Genomic DNA, 13936 nt, shown 5'->3' with positions numbered 1-13936 from the left:
CTTTCTAACCTTAGCGGCTTCTCTCTTATTTTCTTACCTAAGCGGTCTCTAAATATTCTAATCTAAGCGGCTTCTCTCTTATTTTCTTACCTAAGCGGTCTCTATATATTCTAATCTAAGCGGTTTCTATATCTTTCTAACCTAAGCGGTTTGTATATCCCTCTAATCTCGGTAGTTCTCCTCTTGTTTTCTAACCTAAGCGGTTTCTTATCTCTTGACCTAAGTAGTTCTTTTCTTATTTTCTAATCTAAGTAGTTCTTCTATTAGTTCCTGCCCTAAGTAGTTTCTATATTTTCTAACCTAAGTAATCTCTTCTTCTCTAACCTAAGCGGTCCCTTATTTCCTACCCTAAGCCGTCTTATATCTTCTAGTCTAAGTAGTTCTTATATCTTTCTAACTTTTGTAGTTTCTATATCTATCTAAGTCTAAATCTAAGTAATCTCTTACTTTCTTTTATACTAAAGTAGTATCGATTCTTTTCCTTCTTTTAAGCTAGGGGTACGTTCTATCTATCTCTTAATCTAATTTGTCTTCTTATCTCTTTATCTAAGGAGTTCCTTTCCATCTTTTAGTCTAAGCGGCTCTTATTTATCTAACTAAAGTAGCCCTTAGTTTTCCCCTCTAATGAGATCGTTATACTATTAGCGACAGGGTAGCGAAACGGATTCGGACGGGTATAGCATTCTTGTCCTTTAGACGGGACAGTGCTCTAGCATCATTCGAGCGACTACACGAACGCTCTGTGTAGCCCTTTCGCCCCCGAGGCGACTCTCTTCGCCTAACCAATCCATGTACCTATCCAAGCTCGGAAAGAACCGCCCAAACTGCTCGTTCAGCCATGTCGGTCCGTTGACGCTGTGGAAAATGCCGAAACACAAAGGGAGGACGATGTCTCGATACTCGCATTCCCGTTGATGGCGTGCGACGCTATCGGGATCGGCTCTCGCGCAGATGACTTGGGGCTGAAAGCATCGGAAGCATGCCGTGTAGGCCTTCATCCACTTCGTGCCCTTCTGCTGATAGCGACCGAGGACGGCGTCCCGGGCACGAAAGACCTCGTGGCGGCGACGGCAAGCGTCGAACGTGTGATCCCACCGATCGTCACGACCCCGACAGAGAGCACAGCTGCCCTTCATACTGGCGAGGTGGTGTTGGTATTGGGAAAGCTCGTGCTGCGCTTGCAACCGTGTCTTGCGGATCAAATCGAAGCCCGCCGGCGGTGGACCGGAGCCGGCACTCTCCTGGGGCGGGATGGCCTCCTCGTGGCTGGTCTGGCAGATGGCACAAGCCACGTCTTCCTTCATACACCATCGTCGATGCTGTCCGGCGTCCAGGCGTTCGGTCAAGGTGGTTCGGTAGCACTGGGCGCCTCGGAGATACTCGTGAACAGCCGTCCGCTCTCATTGCTTCGCCAGACTCGCATCGTCTCTCGAGCGGACGGTGTCGTCGAGAGTGCCCGGCTCGACAGCGGAAGGCTTCCATTTCGAGGGGAGGAGCACGAGGGAATCGGCACGTTGCCCATCCCGGCCCGCCGGTCCGGACTCTTGCGAGAAAGTGATGAGCGACGGTGGCTCGCCCACGTTGATGACGAAGCGTACATAAGGGTGGTCGAAACCTTCGGCGAGTGCGGACGTGGCGACGATGCAGGGCCGAAGGGGATCGGTGGTCCATCGGTCGAGGATCGCCCGCTTCTCGTCGACGGTGCCGCTTTCTGCCGTGTAGCATTCGCTGCCCAGCATGTCGGCCAGACTCTCCCCATCGCGAACGGAACGCACGTAGAGGATGATTTTGTCCCGGCCGTGATCGAATTGATCCGATCGATCCCAGGCGTCTCGCGCCTTCCCGGCCGCCTGCTCCAGAAGGCTGACCTCGCCCGATTTGGCCCTTGCGACCGTATACTTGATGTTCGGCCGGTTGCTCGACGCCCGGATGACCGTGGGGTGGTGCAGGTAGTTGCGCTCCTCGAACTCCGCCAGCATCGACGGAGGAAGCGTCGCCGTCAGGTAGACGAACTGCGTTCGGAGACCTCGCAGGGCGGTCACGTCGACGAGACTGGATCGATAACCCGCGGCAGTGACGGTCAGATGGCACTCGTCCACGACGATTCGATCCAGTCGCTGCCGGGCCCGCAGAGCGGTGGCATATTTCCGGAAGTCGGATTGGCATGCGGCTTCCGCACTGACGACCACCAGGGCGGCTTCCCGCCGCTCGCCGGGAGACCACTCGAGATGGTCGATGTGGAGCTGGTCGAGGCGCTGGATCATGTTGATCCGGAGGGCCACGAGCGGGACGATGAGGATGGTGACGCCGGCGCCGGGGAGGGCACAGGGCAGCATGAAGACAGGCTCTTCCCGGCCCCGGTCGGCAGGATGGCCACGACCTGATCGGTCCAGGACATGATCTTCACAAGAGTCTGCTCTTGCTCCGCCGTTCTCCAGACCATCGAGTCGTCCCGGTACAACTGCCGCAGTCCCGCCAGCAGGGCCTCCGACGACCACGGCGGGCGCGGTCGATAGATGCCGCTCGCGATCCGCTTGCTCAGCCGTGAATCATCACTGGGATCCTCGCCCTTCCGTTTCCGGTCTCGAAGGATGATGTCGATGCCCCAGAAGTCCTGCCAGAGCGTCGAGGCCCGGAGGTTCATCCGCAGCAGACCATCCCACACGTTCCCGAACATCGGCGCCGTTTGGTTGGCGTACGCGCGATTCACCGTCCGCGTCTTGTGGTTGCGCTGCTTCGTCATGGCACGAACGTCGAGATCCGCCTCCTCCGCACCCTCGTCGTCGTCGTCGTCCTCGAAGTGGCCGATGTGGTTCGCGAACTTGGTCTTGACGATCGCGACCGTCATCTGCCGCCAATTGGAGATGTGGAGTCGTGATACGCCCGCCCGGACACTGGATCGCTCGAGACACCGGGTCAGCTGACTGTCCGGCCAGACCCGCCCATCTTTCTCGAACAGAAAGGGCGAGAGGGTGGCCCGGGGAGACGACTGGCGGAGGAAGGTTCGACGGAGCGGTTGAACGTACACCAGATAGTCGAGCAGGAGATTGGACACCGGACGAGCCAGAAAGCGGATGTTCTCCCGGAGCTGGCCCGTCTGTTGTTGGCTTTTGTGATATTGAAGATGGATCATCACCCGCCGGTGACGGATCGTGATCCTCCGCGGTCGTTGCGTATTGCACCAGGTCATGGAGAAGAATTCGGGTTCGCGGACGGGCTGGCCGCCGCTGATGTGGATGATGGTGCACAGGCGCTGGAGGAAATCTTGCACGGTAGTCTCGTAGGTGGCCAGGGCACTCTCGCGCCAGACCACCGCCCCGTCGGCTGGTTGGCCCTCGGCCAGAAATAGGTCACGCAGCGTCTCCGACCGTTCGATGACCCGCAACAGCCTCCGCTCCCGGTTCTGGAGCAGTGTCCGGTTGTCTCGATGCTGCGTGAAGTCCCATCCGACGGTTTGGACCTCGGGACTGTCCTTCAAGGCGTCGGCGTGGACTCGCAGGCAGTCCGTCGATCCAAACATGAGATCCTCGTGAAGCAGCCGCCGACACTCGTCGTATTCGGACTTCAACAACGCCGGAACGTCGTCCAGGTGCAGATCGGTCCCTTCGAAACTGACGATGTCCTCGGCCTCGTTCCAGGTCGCCTGGTGCTGCCCGACGGTGTTCTGGGCGACGTGGAAGAGCAACAGACGCCATCGCAAGAGCTGGCCCATCGGGGTCTCGACCGTCTGTTGGAGATAATCCTCGCAGCACCGCTTGATGTGCGAGAGCGTCGTGCCGTCTCCATCCCTCTCCTTGCGAGCGCTGTCGTAGAAGATGAGCAGCTGGACGATCCAGATGATGGCCGAAAGATGGCTGCTGAAATTGCCGGGCTCCATCCAGCTCGACGTCGACGGCTTGATGCTCAGCATGGCGCAGAAGCTCACCAACGGCGACCGATAGCGTCGCGCACCGGTGGTGTCGCGGATGAGGAGCATCCAGAATTCGAGGAGTCGACCGTGCAGCTCGACGGATGGCTGGGAAGAATCCTCGTCGCGGGTCTCCCGCATCAGCCGGTGGATCGAACGCCAGGCCCGCGCCTGATCCGATGTCAGTGTGACCACGTCCTCCGGTCGTCGAAAGTCGTCCGAGTCGCAGGTGAAGTGATGACCTCGATTGGCCACGACGCGATAGATGTATGCCAGCAGCTGTTTCGCGGGCCGGAAGTATTTCCGGAGGGTCCCCGGATTCTTGTGAGGTTCAAACGCTCTGGTCTTGCCGAGAGTCTCGACCTGGGCGGACTGAAAACGGCCGAGGACGACGCGACACTGCCACGTCAACATACACTCGGGCCCATCGAAACAGTAGCCGTGCGCCTGGCGCAGGACGTCTTCCATGGTCTTGAAGATCCTCTCCAAGCCTAGTTCTTCATCGGATATCGTCAAGACGATGGCCGCTTGGATCTCATCCTTCTTCAAACCGCCGACGTGATCGACGATGCCCGTCGTTTGAAGCCACGGAAGCACGGTGCTGCGGTGGCTGTCGAATCCCTCCACCATATTGGCCGCCACGGAGGCATCGTGATGGGCCTGCTGGATGTCATCTTCTTGCTGCCGAAAGAATCGGGCCCGTCGATCGTCAACCTCGCGACGATTCGATGACGGACCGCTCGCGGCCACCTCGAAGTATCGCTGCCACTCTCCAACCTTGAAGAAGCGCTGGCATGCACGTCCGGATTCCCACATCTTGTTCGGAGCGTGCTGCTGCTTCGACCGGCTATCCCCTCCTCGCTGTTGCTGGTTCACCCATTGATGCTCTTCTTTGCAGTGCCTCTGCATTCGTTTGACCGCGCGACACGCATAACGGCACCGTCTTCCGGTGGGCTCGCGCCACGTACACCGAAGACATTCGAACAACACGCCGAGACCATCGATGGGAGCACGCGAATCGGGAGGGTAGATGACGTCCTGCGGTCGACGTGCTAGATCGGGGAGGGACTCTACGGTCAGAGCGATTTCTCCGCGTTGCTCCACGGATATTTGCGGGTGGTGATCCTTGAGATGCCGCTGAATTTGGTCGGGTACCGGCGCGTATCTACATTTTCGGCAAACAATCACACGATGTTCCGGTGCGTGACGGAAGAGGTCCTCGAAGTCTGCCATGTCGACGAGCACCGGGAGCATGAGAGGCCCCCGTCCCTACCTACGTGCCCACCGTCAGCCATCTGAACCCCTTCTCGCGCGATCCCCCCTTTCCCATGGACATCCTGGTGTGTCGATCCATCACACGCGCGGATCTTGCGCGTGAGATGTGACAGTGGCGGGCGCGTGGGGCATGGCCCTGCGCTCGAGCCCCTGCCGAAACCCGCGTGCGGTCGGACCCGGGCGGCGGCGACGGCGACGGCGAAGGCGATGTCATGGACAGTTCAATCTCCCCGACAACGTGACCGACATGCTTCTTAGTCCTCTCATGAGATGATTTCGCGTGATATAGTTCGACATCTGCACCTTGCGAAGCGGGTGAGCATGAGCTTTAGTCATGCAGAGGCCGCCCGCTGGCTGAGTCAGCAAGTCATTCACATCCGTGCCCCCAGGGGTTGCAATTTCCATCAAACATGACCCCGGCCTATGCGTGCTCCCCAGACGTCCGCAAACTTCGTCCATGCCCCTACATCCGTCGCACCGTAGCCTGGACTGATAATGTCTCTAATCCAGACGGATTCCGTGCAAAGCCTCCTAGCACGCTTCCGACACGCGAGCTCCATGGAGACGACGGTCACTTCGCCTGCTCCGACCGCGGTCATGAGTGCTGCGCCTGCCGAGGCCACCAGGCCCTCAACACAAGGTCATGAGGTGATGCGCTACGATCCAATGAGCCAACACCAGACACGCTCTCAGCAGAGGCGCTTCGCTGCGGCCGAGGGCGGGGATCTGAACGAACGTCTGAACCTGATCACGATTGAGGCGGCTGAGCATGGCCTCCAACGCCGTTTCTGTAAGCACTATCCGGAGCGCTCGATCTTGGAGTACTTGCAACGTCCCGGCGAGGGCGTCGCTCCGCATGAGGCCGTGACGGCGGTCTTGGAAGACCTCGCGGACGAGACCGCGGAAACGGCGAGTGGATTGGCCCTCGTCTACCGATACATGCAGGTGCACGAGATGTGGAAGACGCACCCAGACCGGAATATCCGCTCCGCGGAGGACTTCGTGGAGTGCCTCGACCGGGCGGGATACATTCGAACGGGTCTCGTCATCGGTACCGCCGCGCAGACGGCCAAGCGTAACAGCACCCGACGCATCCAGGCGTGCTGGGGAGACCATTGGTTCCACGAGGTGCCGCTGTCCATCCGCGACGAGCGCTGGCGGGGCCCGGAAGACCTATCGAAGAATGTTCTGGCCCGCATCGCGACCACGGCCGAACAAGGTCGCTCGCTAGAGATGGCGGTCCGAGATTGGATGCAGGCGATCCAGCGACGCAACGATGTGGGCGCCCGCCGCGAGTTGGACATCAAGGGTCGAGTCACGCCGTTCTTGGTCCTCGCCGACGTCTCCATTCCGGATGGGACCGTTGGGAACGGCCGCCAGAACGACCGCAATGCCGACGGTGTCCCTCTCTACGAGCCGAAAGAAGAACGACTCCGGGTCGAGCTGATCCCTCGTCAGCCTCCGTCTCGGTCGACTGTCCCGGAGCCGGACTACGCGGAGGCTACGCTGACGAAAATGCCAAAGAAGCGGAAGCGAACGTCAGATACCGTGGCCGATGAGGGTGGAGCCGCGGTGGCAAAGGAGGACGGCTGGAAGAAATCAGGTGATGGACGCTGGCTCACCAAGCGCGTCAGAAATCAGATCATTCGGAAGCCAGTGGAGGAGGTCGGCGAGACGCGGGAGTCGCTGGCGACCAGCCAGGACGACGAGGGAGAGCATCACACCCTAGAAGAGCCACGGACGGCAACGACTCCCAACCCCATCCCATCCACTGCACGGCTCGACTCACCTCCCGCATCGACACCACATCCCTCGCCTGCAACGTCAAGTTCGAAGACTTGCGCCGGACCCGCCTTCGCGAATGCCCTTCGAGAGCTGACGAAATCCTTCGCCGAGCTGAACGACCCTGACTACCTCGCGACAAGATTTTGCGACTGTTGTCGCAGTCCTGTAACTGCGGCAACCTACTCCATCTTGGACGAGATCCGGACGAATGGGAGTAAGCTCGACAACAACCAAAAGCATCGTTTCGGCACAGCAATCGTTCCTGCCAGGCAGGAACGCCAGGAGACGCCGAAGCGGCCCCGTCGCTGGGATACATTATTCGTCACAGACGGATCCGAAACAGACGAGTCGGACCCGGACTAATGTGCGACGTGTCACGTCCATGAAGCCGCTCTACTCATAACGAAGATACCATGCGAGGACGCTAGTGTATCAGCTATCCGAAAGGGTAGGCCACGCTCGGTCGTCTGTGAGGACAAGGATTCCCTCGCTAGTGAGGTACGCAACGAATTGTCTTCCGCTACCTTTCAAGCTGCAGTCCGTCGAGCACATCTTCCACATAATGTGGGCACGAACACATTGGAAAGCCGACGGACTTCGTCCCGTCGAGCCGTATTCGATTGTCGGTCAAGACCGTGATTTCTTATTCGGCAACGTAGCAGAAGAAGAATCTAACCCGGATGATGGTGTCCTCGCCAAGCTTATCCTGTAAAATGGCTGTGATATCTTCAGTAGCTCCCCACATCGTTGCGGTCTCCTCTCGCGTTTAGCTTGTCTTGTTGAGCTTTTTCGGGTGATGTTCGTGCATCGGTCTGATGAAGTCGAGCCCGAGCGCGTGATAACCCTAGTAACCCTAAGCACTGCTCCAGCCCGAACGCAGAATTACTCGGCCTTTCTACATATACTTACCCATGTTATGCTTCTCAATTTCCGCTTACGCAAAGATGAATATGATAGCTCCTACGCGTCCGAGTTTCGCGATGTTTGAAGCACGGGAAGAGCAAAGGACTCGTAGTCAAAAAGCAAAGAACTCGTAGTAGGTGCCTCGGACGCTCGGACAAATTTTGTATACAAAAGCAAAGAACTCGCCGTAAGTTCTTTCAAGAATATTGGTAGTACTACTATTAAAACACTATCACCCTATATATTATCTACCTCTACCCCTATGACAATGATACTCTGACAACTGTTATCACTCACCTCTACCCTCTTCTATTGAAATATCTACGACGATCTAATTACTCGATAAAACGAAATACCTATCCTCTTATACCCTCGAATGATTCGGGCGACATCCTACTGCAAACGTCCAAACTGCCAAACCATCCGGCACAACCCCGACACCTCGATCCCTCCGACAACGAATCGCCTCCCAAACCATTCTACAATCCCTCCCAAACCCCGCTTCTCCTTGTCGGCCTCGGTGTCGATGACCGCGACTTGCAATTGCTCTCCTAACCATTCCGTGACCACTCCTTCCTTACCCATCGCCCAAATCGCCGCCCCGACATCCTGCATTACTCCGTCGAACTGACACGCCATCGATACACCCTGTCGCTTGAACCGCCCGGTCTTCGGCCCGCCCATCGCCTGCCACGAATGACATATCGCTTGCGGGGCGTGACACCGGTAACATGCACTGTACTGATACCGAACCCGCTTCAATGCCACCCAACAACGCTCCACGCCCGCTCGATGCTGCTGCTGCGGACATTCCCTCCACGTCCGGTGTCCTGCCTCGCGGAACCCGCCGACGGCACATATGCTACATCGACCCTGCCACTGCTGCAACAACTCGTCGAACTGCTCCGCCTGCGAATACCCTTCCACTACCTGTGACCGCGCTCGCTGTTGGATCGCCGTGATCCGTACCGCGGATGCTTCGATCTCATCCCGCTCACGTTGCCATGCTTCTGCCAAATCCGTGCCGCTCTGTCCGCCGTCGACCGCCTCCTCTTCCACTATCGTCCTTCGGTCCAAATCTCCTACGATGCCTGATCCTACATCACTCAAACCTTCTCCGACGTGAATCCTCTCCGACGTGATGCGCCGCTTCTTCCCAACCCTCGGACGCTCGGTACATACATCACACGCTTCCTCCCCATCCTCGCATCCGACCCGGTCGCTCCGGCCATCCATATGTCGATCGTACACCACCCGGCGACACTCCGACCCCTCCAAAAAACGGGCCATCGCTCCCTCCGTCTTCCATTCCCCGATCGCCTTCTCCACTCCGTGCTGACGTTGCATCGGACGCATGATGATCGCCTCGCTCGCCACCCCATCTCGCCCGGCACGCCCGCTTTCCTGTGCATACTGCTTCATCGCCGACGGGCAACCGACATGGATCACACACCGGATCCGCGGCGCATCCACCCCCAATCCCAACGCATTCGTTGCCACGAACAATCGTTCTCGCTGGCTCGTCAACCGTCGCAATATCTGCGTCTTCTCCGCGCTGCTCCCGATGCCTCGATAAAACGCTTGACCGCCCGTGTATCCCGCCACCACCTTGACCTGCTCGATCGTGCGGCAATATATGATGATCTGTCCATCCGGATACCGGGCCCACTTCTCCTCGACCAATGTTTGCACCCGTACCGCCTCCTCTTCGACCATGTACGGGGCGACGGCATACGCGATGTTCCGTCGCGTCGTGACATCCCGGATCATATGCATGTCTCGACGGGCGACGCCCATCATCGATAACCATGCCTCTTCCTCACTCGGCGGCAATGTCGCCGTCAAATATACCGTCTGCACATCCTTCTGCCCCATCTCCTGCAACCGCAACATCTGCGGTCGCCACTGCCGGCTGGCCTCCAATACCCCATGGCACTCATCGATGACGATCCGCTCCAACTGATGTGACGCTCGCTTCTCGTCGATGAACCGGCCGAATGCCAACCCCACCGCACTCTCCGGCGTGACAAATATGATGCGGGCGTGGTACGGCGGTCGACTGCCATCCCATGCGGCCACGGACAACCCCACCCGCTCGCATCGGTCCACCAAATCCTGTCGCAACGATACCACGGGCACGACGACGATCGTCACCCCATCCTTGCTTCCGGCGGCCGGGATCATGAAAAACAAACTCTTCCCACCACCGGTCCGCATCACGATCGTCACGCGCGGGACCCCCCCGACAATCGCCTGCAATCCCTCTCGCTGGATCCCTCGGAATGCGGCGGTCGGGTCCTGCGTCACCCGTCGCAACTGCACATCAATGTCCACCCCGCGCATCTGTCGGTACCGCCATTGACGGGCCTCCTGCCGGGCCACTTCCACCTGCTGCTGGACCTGCTTCGGCACGCGACCGTCGGCTCGCCACGCCGACTGGAAATGCAACATCCGGTGCCAATCCATGCTGACCTGTCGGAACTGCTCCCGTTCGTGCATCGTCGCAAACGGGCTCTCGCTCAACAACAACCCATATATCATTTCCTCCATATGCAACCCGTGACCGGCCTGCTTGGCTCGCACCTCCTCCATGCTCTGATGGCCACTCGCCGGGCCGACCACCTGCTCGTACAACTGATCGATCGTGGCCTTGACCGTCGAATCGACGCTGTACTTCCGCTGGATCGCCGGATATGCCTGCCTCCACAATGCCACCCCAATCCGGACCCCGATCCGTTTCTCCGTCTCGCGCTGCATCACCCGGCGGACACGATTCGTGTCCCAAAACCCATCCAAGTTCGCCGACACGGCTGCGGGCTTCGGCGGCTCGAACCCATCCTCATCCCCTTCATCCACGCTCGCCTCGTCCGCATGCAATTCGTCCCCGATCTCCTCATCTTCTCCCGCTCCCCATCCCTCCTCGGCTTCCGGCTCCCACAAAAATGATGTCGGCTCGTCCATGTATTGCCCGGAAACGAACTGCAAATACTCGACGAACGGCTGCACCAACCACAAATAATACGCCACCAACTCGGCCACCTCATCCGGCACGAACCGATGGATGACCTTGAACCGGCCACTCGCACTGTACCCTTTGTGATACGTGGTCACGAACGCCATCATCTGGTTCTCGATGAATATCCCTCGCTGGGCCTGGGCTTCCGCGGCGTTCTTGTGCTGGATGCTTAACAACTCCGTCGCTCGCGCGGGTGCCCCGGCCGACAAATGCACCAACACCACCAACTGCTCTTTCCACCGACGGACGGCGCGGAAATACTGCTCGATGCCGGGATGGTCCCATTGCACATCGTCAAACCCTCGCACCTCCTCGCGGCAATGCTGGATGAACATCTTCTGCATCTCCCGCTCCGCGAACATCCGATTCAACATCCAATCCCGACCATCGACCGCCCATTCGGTCCGGGCATCCTGTAACCAACTCCACCCGGCACTCAACTCGGCGGGGTCGTCAAACAATCTTGCCATGCTGATGGCGGGTAACTCGGCGGGCTTCCAATCGGAATTGCTGCTCGCCTCCATCAACAACAAATACCCTGCCAACCCTTGCTGGACGGTCTCGACTAACCCATGGACGACGCAACGGATATCATCGATTGCAAAACTAACATTGTCAATGCATAACTGCTCGCCCTGCCACGATACTCGACCCTCTGCTTTGGTCGTGAATCGAATGTGTAACCCATACGTCCGCTGGTGATACAACCGGTCCATCGGGCTGATCCTCCCACCGAACTCCCGCATGGTCATGAATCGCTTGGTCAACTGGTCCACCCCACTGACTACCGACGGCGCCATCCGCTGTGCATCTTCCTCGCGCTCACCGTCGTCGATGGCCCGCTGAATGGCCTGCTGTCGACTCAACCATGCCCGATGGACCACCACGGCTCGCATGGTGGTGATGACGGCCGACAATGTCGGGGTATAATTCAACGCGGCCTTCCAATTGCCCTGCTCGTCCAACCCTAACACGGCCAATGCGCTGATCACGCCGCTGTCGAACTCGTCGTCCTGCAATTCGTGGTCGAACATCCGGATCCAAAACACGATGCTCGCCTTCTCCGCTGCCGTCTGTCGGTCGATGGCCTCGGCTCGGCTCTCATCCTCGTCTTTCTGGCATGCCTGATGCAACCGCTGCAACGCCGTGCGCTGGGCGTCGGTCAATCGATATCGGGGCATGTCATCTTGGTCGGCGGTACGCCAAATGTACCGTAATATCCGGGTCCATACCTCCATGTACTTCCGCAACGACTGCACCTTCAACTGCCCGTAAAACGGCTTCTCGTTGTTTCCCTTACCCAATTCTCTTCGATTGACCGCCTCCAATGCCACCCGCCCGACATGCTCCACGGTACTGGTGTGGAATGCGTACCGGATCATCCGCTTCGTGGCTTGACATGCTCGTGCCAATGCGGCTTCGGACCCGGCGGGGTATGCGTCATCCTGGGACTCGTGGATACTCTCGTCGAAGTGGGCCTCCTCCTTCGCGGGCCATGTGGTCTGGATCAACTCCTTGACGGGAAACCCGGCCAAATGACGACGCCATCCGACGAAATCTAACCACGGGCTCGCTATACATCGATGCGAATGGCTCTGGATGCGACGCTGGTTATGCTTGGCTGCTCGGGCGACATTCACACTACTGGACACCCTCTTCGCGATCTCGATGCCGGCTTGCCGACTGACTGGTGTGGTGGGGACATGGTCAATTCGAACGGCGAACAATCGTCGCCATTGAGCGTACTCGAAAAATCGCTGACATGAAATACTATCGTTCCAAATACCATTTCGACTATGCTTCTGCTTCTTCTTTGCCTGGCCTCCTCTTCGCTGATGGTTGACCCATTGATGCTGTACCTTGCAATGCTCCTGCATCTTCTGGATATGGCGACAAACATAACTACACTCGCGACACTGCAAACCGTCGTGGCAATGCTGCAATGGGCACCTCGTCTGCGGACGGATACGTTACGTCCTGATGTGTTTGCGCGACATCCGGCAATGCCTGTGTGGACTGGACGATGGCTATCCGCTGCTGCTTCGAAATGAACGGGTGGTGGTCTTTTATATGTCGGTTCACCTGCTGCGGTACTACGGCATATTCGCATTGCTGGCAAATAACAATACCAAAATCGGGTCGGTGCACGAACACATCCTGCCATTGCACCATCTTGCTATTTACTCCACTGTAACATCTATGCATGGGGGATAAGCCTATGGTGGATTGTGGATGGCGCCCTGCGGTCGCGGTCGCGGGATGTTCGTGTACCCTCGCGCGTCCGACCGCTGCCCGCTTCCAACCCTACTTCGACATCACACACCACTTTTTGACGACCGCGCAACATCATGATCGCGATGGAATTTCGCCTCGCTGACGATGGGACGTATCGATGAAAAAAGTCAACAAGTAACGTATCTTTCTGGCGAGAGTATTGGACTACGGGAAGGTCAAACAACTTGCCTTTTCTAAAGCAAACAACTTGCCGTAAAATGCACCCTAACCCTAATTTCTACGCCCGATCTGATTGCTCCGTTCAAACAACTTGCCGCAAGTTGTTTGTAGATTTACTGTTAGGAACTTAGTCTCCTATTCGTCGACCTCTTCCTTTCTTTCTAGGAAGGCCCTTCGGGTAAGTTCTATCGTTCGGACTATCTTACCGCGGGTCTATTAGATTATATTGCAATTAGGAGTAAAATCGTTAACATCGTTAATTAGTATAGCGTCGAGGATTTCCTAGATTTTGTCGGCTTCTAGATTACGTCGCTCTATAACGTTAATCTCTATAGCGTTAACCTCCCTAAGATCCGCTCTATAGTTCTACTATAGTTATACCTTGCGGCTACGGTAGTCTCGTACGTAGTATACTTCCTTTCCGTACGAATAGTACTTTAATCCTTGCTTCTTACCCTAGGCGTAGTTCTTACCCTTAGCTCCTACTCAATTCGTTTTGCCTCCTCTAATCTTGCGTTATCCACGGGTCTGAAAGTGTCCGAAAACACAAGCGTGACATGTGACGACCTGCAACCCCCGCGAGCATCCTTGGATAA

General features: G+C 57.4%; 3 protein-coding genes across 3 annotated transcripts; 1 reads left to right on the top strand and 2 right to left on the bottom strand.

Annotated features, from left to right (window-relative positions):
- Positions 1-1400: 1400 nt before the first annotated feature.
- LTS14_010933 (uncharacterized protein) lies at positions 1401-5140 on the bottom strand (the record flags this gene model as incomplete). The annotated part of the gene is made up of 2 exons (XM_064843601.1): positions 1401-2533; positions 2557-5140. The coding sequence occupies 2 exons, from the start codon at positions 5138-5140 to the stop codon at positions 1401-1403; spliced, it is 3717 nt and encodes a 1238-aa protein (XP_064688821.1).
- A 465-nt stretch (positions 5141-5605) lies between these two features.
- On the top strand, positions 5606-7330 carry LTS14_010932 (uncharacterized protein; the record flags this gene model as incomplete). The annotated part of the gene is made up of 2 exons (XM_064843600.1): positions 5606-5635; positions 5693-7330. The coding sequence occupies 2 exons, from the start codon at positions 5606-5608 to the stop codon at positions 7328-7330; spliced, it is 1668 nt and encodes a 555-aa protein (XP_064688820.1).
- A 933-nt stretch (positions 7331-8263) lies between these two features.
- Positions 8264-12763, bottom strand: LTS14_010931 (uncharacterized protein; the record flags this gene model as incomplete). Its single annotated transcript, XM_064843599.1, has 1 exon — positions 8264-12763. One exon carries the CDS (start codon positions 12761-12763, stop codon positions 8264-8266), a length of 4500 nt encoding a protein of 1499 aa, XP_064688819.1.
- Between the last annotated feature and the right edge of the window lie 1173 nt (positions 12764-13936).

This window comes from Recurvomyces mirabilis (genome assembly GCF_035927965.1).
Source record: "Recurvomyces mirabilis strain CCFEE 5264 chromosome Unknown scaffold_63, whole genome shotgun sequence".
Taxonomy (NCBI): domain Eukaryota; kingdom Fungi; phylum Ascomycota; class Dothideomycetes; order Mycosphaerellales; family Teratosphaeriaceae; genus Recurvomyces; species Recurvomyces mirabilis.
The sequence above is the reverse complement of the archived record's forward strand: the minus strand, read 5'-3'. Positions and strand labels throughout refer to the sequence as shown.